The 18,717-nt window shown below is 38.1% G+C and overlaps 1 protein-coding gene across 1 annotated transcript; it reads right to left on the minus strand.

Moving 5' to 3' along the window:
- Positions 1–603: 603 nt before the first annotated feature.
- On the minus strand, positions 604–18,520 carry LOC148349389 (collagenase 3-like). The gene is made up of 10 exons (XM_088321741.1): positions 18,359–18,520; positions 15,279–15,523; positions 12,083–12,231; positions 8,511–8,639; positions 7,198–7,359; positions 3,448–3,568; positions 3,255–3,388; positions 3,032–3,191; positions 2,426–2,526; positions 604–1,132 (listed from the first exon to the last, which is right to left on the minus strand). The coding sequence occupies exons 1-10, from the start codon at positions 18,455–18,457 to the stop codon at positions 1,023–1,025; spliced, it is 1,410 nt and encodes a 469-aa protein (XP_088177867.1). The 5' UTR covers positions 18,458–18,520; the 3' UTR covers positions 604–1,022.
- Positions 18,521–18,717: the final 197 nt, after the last annotated feature.

The following is an 18,717-nucleotide window of genomic DNA, read 5'->3' on the forward strand; positions in this document are numbered from 1 at the left end:
TAATTGTTAGATTATTGAGTGATTAACCAATTGTTTGAGTGATTAACCAATTGATCCATACTATAGTCTTTCCAATATGACTTTTTGAAGACCTGTTTCCCAGATATTTGTAAAGTTATTGTAATTTGAAACAAAAATAACGGCACAAATAAAAAATTGATTTTGTGTTTGTTTTTCATCTTTAAAAAAAAAAAATAGCATGTAGTTTTATAAAAGTTATCATTATTTGTATCTGTCTCAGATGCAAGATTTTATCAGTAATCAGTATCCGTAGGGGAAAAAAAGTCCTGCATCCCTAATATATATGCATATAAATACACACATTTGATTCAGGAAAAAGATATAACAATATATAATTGTAGTTTTAAAAAAAAAAAAACATTGATTGGGGGGCATCAGAATCAATACTGCAGATTAATTCATACAGCTGGAATGTCTCTGAAATAAGGCCTGGTTATGTAATGTGTACATAAAGACAAAAATGTCATTTAGAAATTAAATATTGGTTGGAATTTGTAAATAAGGACCTCCCGTATAACCAAAAACCTCTGATTAGCTACACAGCAAAGAACAACGAGGACAGGTATACAAATAATACGACTGTTTGACAAATAATACAAATGTTTATTTATATAGAACAATAATGTGATACAAATGTAAGCAGCTTTCAAAATCCAACAACATTATTAATTTAAAAACATCTTTCATCTTTACTCTTAATTGAAATGAAGTGGGTAAGAATAGTTCCAGGTAACTGCAAAAAAATTGACTGTAGGAATTTAGGGTTAGGTTTACACTGTGGGCTTTGTTAGAATGTCTAAACCTCAGGGACCTCTCAACAGGGCGACTTTATGAGAACCAAGGAAGGTCATGTTTGAGGGTTGGTTCTATTGGCTGAAATCCTGTTGGAATGTGCTTTTATTTAAATAAAAAAGATCCCTGCAGTTAAACAACCTTCCAGTTCCTTTTAATGTGATCCAGAAAAGGTTCTAGAATACTTGTAGCATACAAAAAAAACTGCTCTAGAAGTTAGTGCAGCGCAAGAAATATCTGTTCCTCAGGACACGGAATAATCTTCCAGTAGGCAGGCTGTACTCGTACATGTATGGGCCATTGAAGATGTAAGTAAAACCTGGAAAAAAGGTTAAATGTTAGTTCTTACTTACATTAAATTATCCTGGCGGTGGGTAATAGGACGCATCCCCCCAAAATAGTCTTTTGTCATATAGTTTTCATACAAAAGGCGCACCAGACTATAACGCACATGAAAATAATACAGTAAATGTACCGTGCGTATTCTTCTTTTGCCTTACAGTGTATATTAATGCAAATATTGAACAGTCGATAGATTGAAATGTCAATAGTTGTTGCCGACCAAAATTGGAAAACATTGTATGCAACTGGAATCCAACCTGAGTAGTGGCGGGGAGAGCACCTTCACTTTACCATGAGACCACTAGAGGTACATACGAAAAGGCATTCGATCTGATCTCAGTACAACCCTATTTTTACGGTGTCAGAAACATTGATTTGCATAGTGCATTCTTATATGTTAACCATCTCTCCACCCCTTCACCGGTGTGTCAATAACATTGCGGTTTAATATCTATATGTAAATAAAAGAGCTTCTATAGTATATTACTAGAAGACTTTCTGTTTTTCTATTCTTTAACTCTTCTTGGTGAAGAAGTGGAGAGGCTGTTTAACTTATAAGAATGCACTTTGGAAATCAGGGTTTCTGGCAAAGTGAATGAAAATAGTGTGATACTGAGATAAGCTCCAATGCCTTATTGTATGTGATAACGTGTTGGCGCCGACTCCGCAACTACACAGGTTTTATTCGTGTTGGATACATCCATCCATCCATGATCTGCACCGCTTATCCCCAGTAGGATCACGGGGGTGCTGGAGCCAGTTCCAGCCATCTTCGGGAAGTGGGCAAGGAACACCCTGAACCGGTTGTCAACCAGTCGCAGGGCACACAGAGACAGACAACTTACTCGCTCATTCACACCTAGGGACAATTTAGACCAACCAATTAACCTGCCATGCATGCTTTTGGAATATGGGGGGGAACCGGCTCAGGGGAAACCCACGCAGGCACGGGGAATAACGTGCAAACTCCACACGGGGAGGCTGCGGTAGCTGGACTTGAACCCTGAACCTCTGCACCGTGGGGCTGTGTTCTAACCCAGCCGTTGTACCGCCCTGGTTGCATACAATGGTATGCAAATTTGGTCAGCGACATTTCTCAATTGACCAATCATTGCACAATCATTGCAGAAATACGGTACTATACAGTAAAACCTTGTGGTATCATTGTTCAATTGAGAGTTCCCTATTGCATTCTAAAGTCCTAAAAATACATTTTATTTGAAAAGTTCCTTCATTTTCTTCTCTAAGGTCAAGAAATATATTTACTCACCTCTGTACTGAAAAGCTGCCGTCACTTTACTCAGGCCCAAAAAGGTTTGATCAATACGTTTGGGGAATCCAGAGTCCACACTCTTTCTGCTATCATCAAAACTGGACATGATGACAAAGGGGAAAGTAAATAAAATATCTTTAACGAAGGTTTGTTAAAGACGGGGTGCGTTGTTTGAAGAGTTCTTAAAAAAATGAAAGTTAACTATTTTATCTGTTAAATAGGTGTTAACAATGTCCAACTGAGTTCTACGAACCCTTATGCTTTATTTTCAACTGCACCTATCTGCTTTTATTTCACTTTTAGCAGCGCTGTCCGAGACAAAACATATTCGGTTCGAGGAATAGGGCCTGGGTTGATTGATGTCATGCTCGACCCTGCGGGGTTTCTTGGTGTAGCGTGTAGTGTTCATGAGTGTAGCAAGAAAATTGTGAAGGTAATGAGAGTCATTTATCAAGTAAAGTCCAAACGCCAACTGAAACCCCCAAAAAGATAAAAAAATGTATTTGAACCGCGTCTAAGAAATGTACTACTTGATCTGAGTAAAGCTCTAATCATGCCAGGAGATGGCGGCAGAGAGTAACAAAGTTCCAAATTCCGTCTTACCTATAGTAGTAACTTCCCACAAAAAACAAAGTCTTTCTTGACGCCACGTCATAAAAAGCAGCATCAATTTTGGTTACTGTCCCGGGCAAGCCGAATGACGTGAGTGATTGAGGGTAGTCACGGACTAGATTGTAGCCTGAGAATGCCCATACTTGTTGATCTATAAGCAGAAAAAGATCACAATGACTGCTGCTCCAAACAGTATCGCAAAAAATTAACCAACCTTTGAAGATGTAGATTTTGTCTGAATGTTGGTTTTCGTAAGCACTGTCAATGTCAACCGGCGCGCTGGCCCATAAGGTTGTGATGCGACCCTGCTGAGGGGCCCTGCTGTGGGGGTTACTACGCCAAAAAAAGCTGAAAGCATACAAGTGTTACATGCATATAATACATGTTTTTTTTTTGCTTTGATCCACCTGTCTTTGAAGAAGAGCATTTCCCCTCGCAGGCTAGCCACAGCATCGAGCACCATAGTTGAGTCACAAGAATCAGGAGTAGCCGGAGGTGGAGGTCCTGGCTGAGATTCAGTGTTCCGGCCTTGGGGTTAATTTATTATTAGTTTTGTAGTCCAGTGATTCTCATCATTTTTTCACTTGTCGTACATCCTGTGAGATATTTTTTCATCTAAGTACCCCTTAAAGCAGGGGTTGGAGCCATAGGAGCAAAATGTTTTGATTTTATTTTTGGACTAAGCCACATCAAAAGTTCTGAGACAAAATTCAACAATTCCGCTGAACCTGCTCTCCAGGCAAAAGCTTGTTCCTTTAGCACATTTGAGTTCACAGTGTGAATTTTAATTCTTTGAAAAATAAAAATGTTGCCAGAGCCTGTGTCCCAAATGTCAACAAATATACCACTTTAAACTTGTCTCCCTCCCGCAATTAATGAAGATCGTTGAGGCTCATTTTAACCTTCATTTTTTTCACAAGTATTGGTTTCAAAACAAGGTGCAAGCAGTTATTTGGTAAAAATTCTGCAAACGAGGATCCTGGCGTATTTACTTTCGGCGCAGACTTTACAGGGCGAGACACAAGAGAGAGTGGTTGCGCTCTTCACATTTCTCCACTTATCCCTACAGCTCACCCAATTAAAGGATTCCTTAGCGATGACAGAGTTGTTTTGTTTTGGTGTGTAAACTGTCGTTACAAATGTGCCTTATATATACTGGACAGTACATTACTAGACTTCAATGTTGGTTTGGCTTCCCGGCGCTACATCAAGCTTTGCTCACTCAAATTTGTAACGACATGTAAGGAAGCAATTTTGTCTTTGAGCCATATATGGCTCGCGAGCTATAGGTTCCCGACCCCCACCTTAAAGGGAAACTGTGTAATAATTGAGCATAGCTATTGCTGTATTGTATAGTGCAGACCTGGGCACACTGGCAATGTTCCCTCTAATTTTCCACGGTCTGAGCGTTTGCACAAAGTCGGTGAGCAACGCTTGAAACAACAGTGAGCCACCATAATCCCAAGTGTGGCAAGATAATTAATTATCAAACATGTCCAAAACTTGACATCAAGTTATAATTTTTCTCTTTTGAATGAATTGACTCATGTACTATTGCAAAGGTTGTACGGCCTACAAACGTCGTTTGTTTCTTCAATTCTTTCACAAGATATCCATTTATTTTTGTTTCCTGATATATTTTGTCGCATAATATTCCAATTTTGGGGGGCTTATTTAGTCGGTTGCAAGATACAGAACTGTACTTAATCACATTTTTTAGTGGAAGTACAATGTTGGCAACAAGATTCACTTGATATAATTGGAAATTATTTGAATGCAACACAAACTTTTTCATATTTTTTCCGTGTTTTTTTTCTACTTTTTTTTTAATTTCTTTAAAAAAAATCTCATTGTGTTTATTTTTTCCGAGGTGTTACTTTTTTCTTTTTGTTCTCTGTTTACTTTTTTCCTACATTTCTTTCTTTTCTTTTTTTGGGGCTTTTTTCTAAATTTTTCCTTCTTTTTTTCTCTTCCTTTTGTTTCTTTTTTTTCTCAGCTTTTCACTACTTTTTCATTTTGGTATTTTTTTTCTTTTTTGTTCTATTCCCCCTTCTTTTAAGTCATTTTGTGCATAGTTTTACATAATATTTGGTCATGTTGGGATTAAAGAAGCAAAAACAACCTGAAGAGCCGTTTAGGACCCTAAAGAGCCGGTACCTTTTAGTGAGCCGAGCCGAAGAAGCTGGTTCCTGACAAACTCTACTAACTTTACTCAACTTCGTTCTACTCTGACTCGACTTCAAAATACCGCATTTAGGACACAACGTCAGGGGAACCCGTGTATTTTTACCTCCATGCACTGTAACTTTGACTTAAGTCGCTTCTTAGTTAGTAATTTGGAGCCCTAAATTTTGTGCGCCGGCTAGATTTTCTTGTTCGCAGAGAATGTGCAAGCAGTGCGCAATTGCACACGTGCGCAGCTTAGAGGGAACACTGCACACTGGTCTTCGGGGGCTACTTGTCCTACTTGATTTTGGAGGTTTCTCTGCTCCAATCCTGGTGATTCCAATCACCAGGATCTTGTAACAAGCTCCTGCCAGCTTGCAACTGATCATTTGTAAGTTTAGTTGAATGAGAGAAACCTACAAACTCATGCAGGACATGCGGCCCTCCAGGACCAGAGTGACCAGGTCTGATGTAGAGCCAAGAGGGCAGACAATCATGACAGCTCTCTTTAGTTAAGGCCCGTTGTATATAAAATAAATATATTTTTTTACCTGCGAATATATTTTTAAAAATGCAAATTTTTATACCAGTTCATGTATTTTTACATAATTTTAAATTCATATATGCTAGCTGTTTCATGTGGGTGAGGGAACCCCTACACAAAAAACAGTCCACATAGGAATGGGAGCCGCCAGGCTGTAGTAGCCTAGGACACACCACAGGAACTGGTGCCCCTACAATCCGTGTGGTAAAGGGATCCGTGAATCGTGAACACATCAAGTAACAAATCTGGTTCTGGAAAATATCGCCTAGATTGGCCAATATCTGACTGTTTATTACATGAACTTTATTATTTCTAATCCTTCTGGCAGTCGCTCTACGTCTGCGTCATTTCTTCTTCTACTATTTTCTCGGAGCAGGACACTACCTCCCTCACTGCCCCGCTCTCCCTTTTTATCCCGCCCCCTCGATGCTCAGCCGCATTTATTAGCATTTATTAGAAAGTCGTAAATATCATTTCAGCATCATTTTTGGCAGATTTTCATGTCCTCGCCATGACTTTGACGTCTCCATCTTTGCGCAAATTTAGCTGACGTCAGCAAAAGCCGCAGCAGCTGCTTCGGAGCCTTTTTTTCTCCTCATACGATCAATATTTTTTGATAAAACAAGATGTTAAAAGATCCGTGAATAATATTTTTTAAAAGAGTGAAGTTTGTCTTTTTTACCACTAGGAGGCTAAATAATACACAGTGTCTCTTCAACCAGCGCTAGGAAGTTTTACAGATTTTTGTAAGTCTTTTAGTATTATGAATTTATTATCATTTTGTATATAATTATGTGTCTTTATTTAATGTTATAGTTTTGGATTATTATGACCGTGAACTGGGATTTTTATATAATTGTAAGCAGGGTTGGGTAGGGTTACTTTAACTGGATTACTTTTAATTACTTTTGGATTACTCCAATACCAAATGTGCTAATAAAAAACAATATAAACTAAATATGAATAAAATTACTCAATTTTGTGCAGGCTTGGGGAGTAACGGAATACATGGAACGGCAAAAATGATGTTGGTAAGCTGTTTGGATTTATTTTCATTTTGTTTCTGTCGCATTTTATGTTAGTTTTGCCGGAGATCAAAGCCAGGAGAGAAAGCTTACCACGTGTTGTGAGTCATCATTTTATTCATATTTAGTTTCTTTTGTCTTTTATTAGCATACCGTATTTGGTATTGGAGTAATCCAAAAGTAATTAAAAGTAATCCAGTTAAAGTAACCCTACCCAATCCTGATCGTAAGTATGCATCATGTTATTTTATATGTATATGAACGCTACAAACTAAATGTATTTTAAAACATCATATACCCTTTGGAGTGAATTTACCATCCCTTAGGTTACATATATCCTCATTTGAGAATCACTGTCATTTGGTTGAAAAGTCGATTGGAATGGTTTGCTCTCCTTGATAGATAAAGACATTATTACACACCATATAAAGATTGGATGCCTTTCACGTCATCCTGCGGCAGGACGAAAGTGTCAGGATTTCTGTATGAGTACGTGGGGTACATGAGGGCCCCGGGATCATCCGAATGCGTCAAGCCCAGGGAGTGGCCAAACTCATGGGCTGCTACCATAAAAAGGACGTATCCTGAAACAAAAAATCATAAGACAATTCCCATTTGATGAAAATGCGACTCAACAGCGTCGGGAATAACATGTTAAAATAGAAGGAGTACCTAAAACTCGATTATCGTATTGTCTAAATTTTAAGGCATACCAGATTATAAGGCAGATTCCCCAAAAATAGTCCTTTGTTATATATATATATTTTTTATATAAGCCGCATGTGGTGAAAACTACAGTAAGGGCTACCTGTATTATTTTTGTGTATGACAGTTTCGCACGGCATATAATAAATTGATTGATTGTGTATATTAGATATGATTGATCAGTCCAAAATTGTCGCTGACCAAATTCGCTAAATGTTGCATGCGACAGGATTCGAACTGGCAGTGACCATATATCCAAAAGGTGTGATTATGAGATAGGTTACAATGCTTTTTCATATGTAACCGATATCATTTGTTGCCTGGAGGTTAGGATTCATTGCTCTCACCGCCGCGACCCAGGCTCCGTTCCTGTTGTAAGCAATGTTTTGCGATTTTGATCATCGATGTTATTCAATTGATCAACAATTGCATGAGTATGGTATGCCGTAAAACCTCGTGTTGTATCACACACAAATATATAATCTATGCAATTTTAATTTTGTCCTCCTACATTTCTGACTAATTTTAGGTTTTAAGGTGGCCTTTATAGTCCAGGATCTTCTGTAGTAATTGTTTACAAGCTCTCAAGATTACAAAGTTTGAGATATCAGAAATTTTCTTACTGTTACCCAATGAGAAATCTATTGCACCCTGGTCCTCCTGGAAGGGGGATTACCCCTTCTCAAGGTTTTTTTATTTTCCTCTTGCTGAGGTTTTGAGTTTTTCATTCCCGCATGTTGGTTTAAGATCAGGGGATAGTCTAATTGTAGTAAGTGCAGTCTTTTGAGTAGTGTTGTAAGTAAGGGCCGTACAGATAAATGTGACTTGACTTGACAATTTTAAGGGTTCTGCTTCTATGTCAATATATGCCATAACTTACAACAAAATAGTTACTTTCGGAGTAACATGGTACTCTTTGCTTTCAGTTATCTGGCGTCTAACTGAATTACTTTTTTAATGAAATAACTAGTAACAGTAACTAATTGTGATTTTTCAGGATGGCACCCAACACTGCCGGTCAAACACGCACCTGTATCTGTTCGGAATGTAAACTTTTCATCTTCGTCAAAGTGAGCGTCTCCTCCGATACCAGACGATGGGGCAAAGGCATGAGCCAGGGTCCCGTCACGGCCGTCAAAGGGGTAGTAATCACCATGTGCTATTAAGAGAAAAAAGGTTGTTTTTTAAATGGGATAATACAGTCTCTAGCGAAAGTATAGGTACCCCAGGAACGTTTGGGCATATTACCACATTTAGGGCTTTAAACTTAAAGCTAATAAACGATTTTCAACAACATGTGAGACACAATTTGGAAATAGAACAAAATTATTTCACATATTTTACAACAAAAAATCAGAAACGCAGGTATTGCAAAAATATTGCCCCCCTGTCCTCAGACCTCCGCCAACAGACTCCAGAAGTTTTCTGATGACTTCTGAATAATCGATTGTTAACCTTAATGACTAACAATGACAAAAATAGCGGCCCTGTGTGTCATTAAGTTTCAGTTTAAATGCACCTGCTCGGTGATGGGCTCAGAGGTCTGTGACAGGAGATCCTGGAGAACAAACAGAATTATGAAGCTCGAAGAACACACCATAAAGGTCCGGGAAAAAGTGGTGGAAATGGTCAAAATAGGGATGGGATGCAAGGAGATTTCGCAACATTTTCACATCTACTGGAGCACCGTGTGAGCAAAAATATCAAAATCGAGGGAGCATAAACCGACCAAAACCTGGCCATCCCACTAAACCTTTGGCCCAAACAAGGACAAAACTAATCAGAAAAGCAACCAAGAGGAACGTGATCACATTGGATGACTGGCAAGCGTACAAAGCTGAGGTGGGACAATCTGTGTATAAAACAACCATTAGTCGTACTATGCATAAATATGTTCTTAATGGTACAGTGGCAAGAAGATAGCGCTTTCTGAAAGAATACTTTAAAAAGACCCATTTGCCACTGCAAGAAGCCACGTGGTAGACACAAATAATTTGGAACAAGGTGCTCTGATCAGATGAGACCAAAATTGAACTTTTTGGACTGAATGCAAAGCGTTTCTCTTGGTGTAAGAGTAACACTGCACATCACCATGAAAACACCATCCCCACTGTCAAACATGTTGGTGGCAGCATCATAATCTGGGGTTGCTTTTCTCGAGTAGAGACAGAGACAATGATTAGAGTTGTTGGCAAGATGAATGGAGCCTAATACAGTGCAATTCTGCCAACGTACGTTGGAGTCTGCAAAAGACCTCAGAATGGGGCGCATGTTCATTTTACAACAGGACAACGACCCTAAACATACTGTAAAACCTACAATAGAATGGTTTAAAACCAATAATATAAAGGTGTTAAAATGGCCACGGCAAAGTCCAGACCTCCATTACAGAGAGTTTGTGGAAAGATCTGGAAAATGCTGTCCACAAATGTTCACTGTCAAATCTTAAGAAACTTGTGCTGTTTTGTAAGGAAGAATGGGAAAATACTTTCAATTCAAGATGTGCAAAAATTATAGAGACAAATGCAAAAATAATTGTGTCTGGTATTGCCGCAATTTGAGGTGGCATAAGGTATCAACTCTAAGGGGGTCAATATTTTTGCAGGGTCTACTTTTCACTTTTTATTATTTAGCACAATACAAAATGTTGAGTAAATGTAGTTTATTTGCAAGATTGTGTCTCACCTGTTGTTGATTCTTAGGTTTTGAGTTTTTTTAACTATAAGTTTGAGGCCTGAAATATGGCAAAAAGATCTTGGGGGCTGGGGCAATACTTTTCAATTATGGCAATTTTATGACAGAATCAAACTCCTGGGACTGTTTTAGGAGGCATTTGTTGGGATTTTTTTCCCATTTCAGCTAACCGGGAAGACTAATCTTCATGAATCTCTAAAAAAAACATCAGAAATTCCGATGAGTTGGCAGGATTTTTCCTTTCATAAACAAGAAAATGACTTTTGGAAGGTACATGTACCAACAGGCTTGTTATTATTAAGTTATAAGTTATGTAACAATGATGTGATTTGTTGAGACAGTGTTTCTCAAACATGCGTTCTTGATCAGCCAATCGGGTGATGTAGTTTGCTTACTCCCAAAAAGTGAAAAAAAATAATAATAATGTGACTGGATTTGCACAAAATATATATCATATTTATATTAATTTTTTTGTAGCTTTTTATTTGTGTCTTTTAGGATTGAGTCTAAGGCATCGGTGGGCAGACTATGGCCTGCGGTCCACATGCAACCCGCCAGGCTTTTTAATTAGGCCCGCCCCCAAAAATGGCGGATGAGTTTACTACAAAACTAAACATGAAATTAAGTGATTAGGAGGAACCTAACATATTATCTTCCATCAATTTTGAAAAGAAATAAGAAATACATCAGAAATGCTCCAAAAATACTAGCACAGTGAAACTATAATACAAAAAAGACTGCCACAAAAATAAGACTACAGATAATTTACAAAATGATTACTTGAGAATTACTACAAAATTACTACAAAACTAAAACTTACATTTAGTGCTTAAAAATAGGCACCTTAGATATTATATTTTTTTACTGTTGAAAGGTAAAAACAAATACTACCGAAAGGCTACCAAAATATGAATAAAATTAAACAAAAATACTACCCCAGCAATACTACTACATGAATACCATTACAGCAATGCTACAAAAATACAACAAAAATACTACAATGGAAATACTGCAAAAATACTATGAAATAACTACAAAACTAAAAGTCAAATTTAGGCACCTGATATATTATCTCGCTCTAATACTAAAAAGTAAAAACAAATACGACCGAAAGGCTGCAAAATAAACTACAATACTACCCTAGTAATACTACTACAGAAATACCAGTACAGCAATACTACAAAAATACTACAAAAATACTACTACGGAAATACTACAAAAATACTAAAACAGAAATATTGCAAAAATACTATATAAATACTACAAAACTAAAAGTCAATACTACCCTAGTATACTACTACAAAAATAACACACAAATAATGCCACAAATATACAACAAAAATATTACTATGGAAATACTACAAAAATACTAAAACAGAAATACTGCAAAAATAATATAAAATTAAGACAAAACCAACAGTCAAATTTAGGTAATACTATGATACATAAGTACTAGCACACACATACTACTACATAAATACTAGAAAAATAATACAAAAGTACTACCATGGAAATGTTGCCCATAAGGCCAAACATTTTCCCACCCCTTACTTAAGGGTTTGACAACATCATTTTTTATCCATTTTGCAGAACATTTTTCTTATCTTAAGTATAAGTTTGCCTATTTTAAAACATTGTTTTGTTGTTTTCTGAACGCCTTTATACAAACAAAACTAGTTTATCCACCAGATTTTAGTTAGATTTGCTCATTTTGTGAAATATTTTCAACCAAGATGAAAAAAAAAAATACTTACGATGAGCCAATCAATATTCCATGGACTACATAAGACATTTTTTCCAATTTTAAGAATATGTTATAAGACAAAACCATTTAAAATATATTTTTTAAATCATCCTTAAAATGATACATTGTTTTCTAGTTTGCAGTATGAATAAGCATTTACGTACACCGACGACCAAATGAAATCATGATATCCGCTGTGCCGCTCTGCATTCTCGTGAATTTAAGAGGAGTAACTTTGGCCCAAACGTTCAGTGCTTTTTCAATGGAATCATCCACTTCTGCCTGTGACATGTCCGGTGTGTAGTTTTCTATTCTGAAAGAGAACAATAAACATTAGTAACAAAAAAAAGAGTTTGCTTCTGTAATCATAGGTATTCCAAAACATTTTTTTTTTACAATTAGGCAAATATGTTGCAAAATACTCCGTGTGTCATGGTACTCGAGAAATTTTGTCTCAAAGTTGTTTCCTGTGAAGTTGTGACACCATTGAAGGAACACAACACTTTCAAAATGGTGAAACCCATTAACACAACATGCGAGGCCAGCTTGGAAACAGACAGCATGTGTAGAGGACAGCGATTGCATACCGCTGATTTCTGCTTGGAGGTAGGCCACTGTGGCTTTTCCTTTGTATGTAGCGGTTGGTATCATTTTGTCCGACTAGCTCCCCGTTAGCGTCGGTGATGCGCTTTGCCACGAATACATCCCCCTTTTCCAGCTACTGATTCTTTCAAAAGGAAAGAACCTCAAAAGACTCACCATTCGACCCCAAGACACCCCGTTTCTCAAAATATTGGACAACCTCAGCCGCCTGATAAACTGACCTAACGCCTGTCTCCCCACGCCCGTGATGAACTGAACTACACCGTCTACCAACTACGGCTTTCAAAATAGCGTCCAAAAGTGCGCTCCCGGATAACGATGTTTCCGGTTCCGGGAGACGAACACCCTTCAAAGATTTATAAGTACGATTTAAATCACCCAGGTGTTAGCTTGTAACCAAAAGATTGATTTTCCTTGGTGTGTCTGATGAAATCGGCCCCATTCGGCATATAGACAACTTTATTTTAATAAAGCGTCCAATACCTTGGGAGGAATTTGCGCAGTAGGTTCCAATGACGCGCTTCCGACGGTCGGTGACCTCACACAATTTTCCTGGACTCAGAGTTTGTGCAGTGGGCTAAAAGTGTCCATGCCACGTGGGCTGAAACTCGACTAAAAGAAAGAAAAATAAAACAAACTTGCTCGCCCATCGCCTCTCTCAACCTCCCGCTCGACCAGCAACCCAGAAGACAGCTTTGCTCCCTCTTAAAGTGAATGAGAGAACCAGCCTGCCAGAGCCCTCTCAAGGTATTTGAACCCACAATGAAAGAAACTGAACTACCATTTTGGAAAAAAATCTCCGCTCATTTCTTTCAATAACCATTTTCATTTTTCACAGTTTATCTTCCACTTTTTCAAACACTGCAGAAAACCCCCTCCTATCCAACATTCCCAATTGAAATTAGAAACATGCTTCGCTACTCTTGTGCACATATTTCTATGTTTACTTCTTGTGTGAATAAATCCTGCTCTGTTGTAGATCAACCGATTTGTGAGCTTGTTTTACATTTTTCTTCGGATTAATAATTCTTTGTCAAAGTTTACAAACAGTGGAATTGATCATTTGTAATCCCTTAACGTCAGACAGCAGACTGCCAGACTATTGATAAACGAATACGTGTCTGTACAATGTCACCAGTCATGCCACTATCATTTGGAAGCTTAAACTTTTGGGATTCAAGATTTGCTGACCATTTGAAAATGTACTCATCACAGAAACATCACGATCCCTGAACATTATAAAGCCAGCTTAGCTCACCAATTACATCCCCTCGCAGTCATCAAATTAGTTAAATTCATGAGAACATGGAGTCAAACCTTCCAGTTAATCCAACCATGTAAAATGTTTACTCCCTAACACACGACAATACGTACAGTTAAAAGAAATCCGCCTAAAAGCATTTCTGCTTCGTTAGACATTTCTTGTCGTAATCGATTCGTATTCCCTCTAAAACTCCCCTTTATTTAATTATTCCCAATATGGTTAATAGCCTCTGACCTTGTGATTGACACCACTATCGGCCAATAGCAGGCTTCTTTTCACAGTCAACAGACCACATTATCCGAAACAGGCCTGTTTGATAAAAGGGGGATCACTTCCTGTAGTTCTGAATATCTTAAGTCAGTAGTAACTAAATGAAATGATGATTGACACATTGGTTAGCCAATATTAATAAATGTTTACATTATTAATGTGTATTCAAATTTGATCTGAAAATAAACCCGTGCAACTGGAATCAATTTTTACGCACCATTATTACTCTTATCATTGATTGACTTCTGGGAAAAAAAGTCAAACATTTACAACTCTTTTAAAATGTCTAAAAAAATATGGCCTAAGTCAAATAAACATTTGCAAAGGTTTAAGTGTTGTAAACGGTCTTCAAATTGCCACTTTTGGAAACGCCTAAACCTACCCTTAGAAAAATGTGTAAAATACAACGTTTAGTTTGTCTGATTATGATCAAATTTGTCAAGGTACCAGGTAAGGCTTCAAGCTATTGTCTCACCTGTTTTCCAGATTAGAAGCCCATGCTAAACTCATCTGCAGGCATTTGACGGCAAGTAAATATCAGGCGAGAAAAAACTTTCTACTTCTGTGTGTCCTAACTCAGATCACTCAATGTTAGTAGCACTTGCAGTGATTAGTTCAGTTTACTTTGGGAACGTCTTGGATTGGAATTTTAGGTGAATTTTACAGGAGTATTAGGGGTTAAAATAAATAATTTTGCGTTTTTTCCCTTCAGAACAAATTGAACATTTGAAACAGAAAGACCAAATTTTGCAGATGACCTCTGGTGTCCTCAGTTGGTTAATCTAAATAACTACCAAGTAGACAATTCATTACCACCAACTTTTACAAAAAATATATTAAAGCATAAGCAAGAACCCCTACACGGCTCTCTGTTTTTTTCCCACCAGTTAGCTCTTTTTTGATTTCTTGCAAATTGTTGTACCATTACGGCAACCATTTGTAACACAACACCTATTCAGTCTACACAAAAAAATTCCAAATCTGTCTTAAAATACTCTAAACCTCTTCGACTAATTGGCACGTAAAACAATATGGTGACTGGCTTGCTAGCAGGCTGGTGTTCCTGCATAGATCTCACAGATCAGGATGACAAAGACAAGACATGGTGTCCTTAAAATGCAACATACCAATGAAATCCATAAAGGTTTTATGCAAATACCAATTGCTAATTCCTCAGATTTTTTCAGGATTAAGAATTTGGGATTACCTTCGAAATCAGTTACCTGTAAGTCAGTGTAGTTTTCTGCCATTTGAGGTCTCTTCCAAACGTGGAGAAACTGCCCAAGTCATTATCGGGGACACCACAGCGAGGTTTTTTCATCAACTCCAGGGTGTCAGCATCTAGCGTTCCTGTGATTTGTAAACCGAAGAATCTCTGCATTTCACTCAGCCTCTTGCTGAGTTGACTTACACCACGCCTGGAAGGCCTCTCTTCTTCGGTCAGGTTGAAGAAGGACTTCAGATAACCCTGCAAAAAACACGATTTATTATAATGGCATACTTGTGAGTCAATATGTGCTTTTATAACATCCTCAGTTTTGCAAAAAAAGCAAATTAGTAGTAGGAAAATACTCTCAAATGTCATGATGACTGATTAATTTCACTTGTGCCCGCTCGTTTGGCGCCAGCCGCTGCTGGATATCTGATTGGTTCCCCGTCCGACTTAACCTCAGTCCCTTCACTCGCCTGTTGTCAGTCTGTCAGCAAACCTCTGTTTTCACAAGGCAAGCACTTTTAACTCTGACTCCCATCGGTCCCGTTTTGTCACCCGTTTTCCACTCGTCCGTTCTTCATTTCCCCATTTGTCTCCTGCTACGACCCGTTTTTTTGACCCCGACTACGTTTTGATCTCCTGTCCCGGCTAATGACCCTTTTTTTGACTGCAACCACGTTCTGATCTCCCGTCCCGGCTAACAACCTGTTTTTCCGTCTAACTACGCTACGATCTCCCATTCCGGAAGATCCATTTCCACATTTGGAACGCGCTCTGATCCAGTCAGCAGATTGCTTCCGCGTCCAGCAAGCACAGGATCGCTGGCGCTGCCTTTCTTCTTTATTTCAATAAACTTGTGAGAAACGTTACGCAATTGAGTCCTACTTCCGTTCTGGTCGTGACATCAAAGGTCATTCCAAATTCTTAAACAATCAAAACGTTAGGAAATAGTTCAATTATTTTTGAAATATTGCATTTTTACAACTGTCTGTCTCGTCCTTGACATCGTGAAGTTGTAGTCATCAGAGTAACACCAACACGCTTGCACGCCAAAGGCAAATTAGATACAGACAGATCACTGGCAACCTGTTGCACTGCAAATATATATAAAATGTGCCTAGATTTTTTTGTTTATATCCTGCTGTACCCTATTGATTCAATTCCTGTTCTCCTATCCAGACGCACACAATTTTTTTTTTTTAACTGTTTGCTACAACAGTGGGTGTTGTCAGTAGCAGTTTGTGTTTAACTCAATGCCTGCACGGAAGAGGTAAGATCTTGGGCCTGGGCCCGAGCCCGACCCGAATTTCAGGCCGGGTTCAGGCTTAAAATATGTTGGGGTAAAAGACGCGCAGCTTCCTCCTTCCACCTCCTTCACGTCAGATGTTGTTTGTTGTTTGCCTCGCGATACAGGATAAGCAAGCTACTTACTTACTTCTTGCCAATAGCTTACAAGCTTTACAATCTTGTAATCTTCAGAATTGGATTTTCTTTTTTGTGCCATCTTGTTCAGTTTCACTTTCATTTGCTGTATGTTGCCGAGATGCGCACTTTGGTGCCAAACAGTTCACTTGTAGTTCAGCCAAAACGCACAGTTTGGCGCTGGAGTACGCACGGCCAGTTTAAAGCTTCGTGTTGACTTTGGCTTTCGGTTTATTTTGGGCTCGTTTACCAAATCAAGTGAATCCGTCAGGTTCGGGTTTGTACACCCGCGACTCAGGTGGGGTCGGGCTGAATATTTTTAGGCCCAATCTCACCTCGACTACACAGTCACTAAAACTGAGTTTTGTGCTAAAGTAAATTGCAAATACAGTAAAAACTGAGGAGTGCAATTCAATAGCGAATAAAGCATACATCTAGACAAGGTTAATGTCAGGCTTATCTACAATTCTTTACAACAATTTTTTAATATATTTTACAACAGTAAATTCACTCCAACGCCCTTGAGTATTCCAACATTCTCTAAAAATAGTTCACTGGTGATCGGTTATTGCAATTCTCTAAATAATGTGAATGATAACTGAAATGATGTTGTAATTATTGACTCAACTTCTAAAAATTGGAACGTGGTTATAACATAGTAATAACATGAGTTGTTCTTTTAGAAATCCATATCAAAATAGTAACCCTTCGCGATAATCAGTAACAAAAAGTAGCTCTCAGCTTCAGGAAGGTGGGTGACCCCTGGTTTATGGACTTTGCATCGGAACGATCAAACAGTTACTTCAGCTTATGCTACTGTCAAAGTAGACGCAGTGGATGCTGCTATTTGTTATAGCACGAAACTGTGAAAATATATACCGTGCGATCAGGGTTGGGTAGGGTTACTTTAACTGGATTACTTTCAATTACTTTTGGAATACTCCAATACCAAATATGCTAATAAAAGACAAAAGAAACTAAATATGAATAAAATTATGACTACCAACACGTGGTAAGCTTTCTCTCCTGGCTTTGATCTCATTGATCTCCGGCAAAACTAACATAAGATGCGACAGAAACAAAATGAAAATAAATCCAAACAGCTTGCCAACATCATTTTTGCTGTTCCATGTATTCCGTTACTCCCCAAACCTGCAATGAAATTAGTGATTTTATTCATATTTAGTTTCTTTTGTCTTTTATTAGCATATTTGGTATTGGAGTAATCCAAAAGTAATTGAAAGTAATCAAGTTAGAGTAACCCTACCCAACCCTGCGTGCGACTTATTTGTTTTTTTTTTGTTGCTGCTATAGGGGATTGCACTTCTTCTCATTGCACTATTGTTATGATGCACTATTCTTTTTTATTTCTAAGCATTACACTAGCACTATTATTATAATTTGGGGCAGTCTCTAAGCACTACATTGTAATTATTTTTTGCCTATTTATCCTGACAGTCTTTTCTTTATTTTCTGTTTAAAGTCTTGTTTACCCTGGGATGACAATCTCATTGCACACAATGTTTTCACAATGTTGGTATCAATGACAGTAAATTAAATTCAATTTCCGTGATAAAAGACAATCACACATTAATAGAAACCCAAGTAGAAATTCTTCTTTAACGAAATGATGCCGATATTGCGTGAAAAGGTAATAAATGTACTCACCTCTGCCAAGGTTTCATCTTGAGTGGTTATTTCTGGGACTGGAACGCCATAAATTGCGATCGCCACGTTCAGTAAAATGCAAAGTCGATAGGCGCTCATGGTATCTCTGTGGCTGTGTTGTGTTTATTCACCTCTGAATGGAGGTGGTCTTATATAAAATGTAGTTTGGGGGGGAGGTCACATTGAGCAACGGGGATCATGAGTCAGTGGTGAACAAACAACAAGAGGGACTTTGTCGAGTCACCAAATAAAACGTATGACGTCAGCAAATGGACCATATCATCAATATGGATGTAAAGAATAAGATGTGCCTTAGGCCTGCTTGGTCTTGTCTATTTATGATCTGTGCATTTTTCTTT

This window comes from Urocampus carinirostris, chromosome 17 (genome assembly GCF_059441175.1).
Source record: "Urocampus carinirostris isolate Australia breed hairy pipefish chromosome 17, RoL_Ucar_1.0, whole genome shotgun sequence".
NCBI classification, from domain to species: Eukaryota; Metazoa; Chordata; class Actinopteri; order Syngnathiformes; family Syngnathidae; genus Urocampus; species Urocampus carinirostris.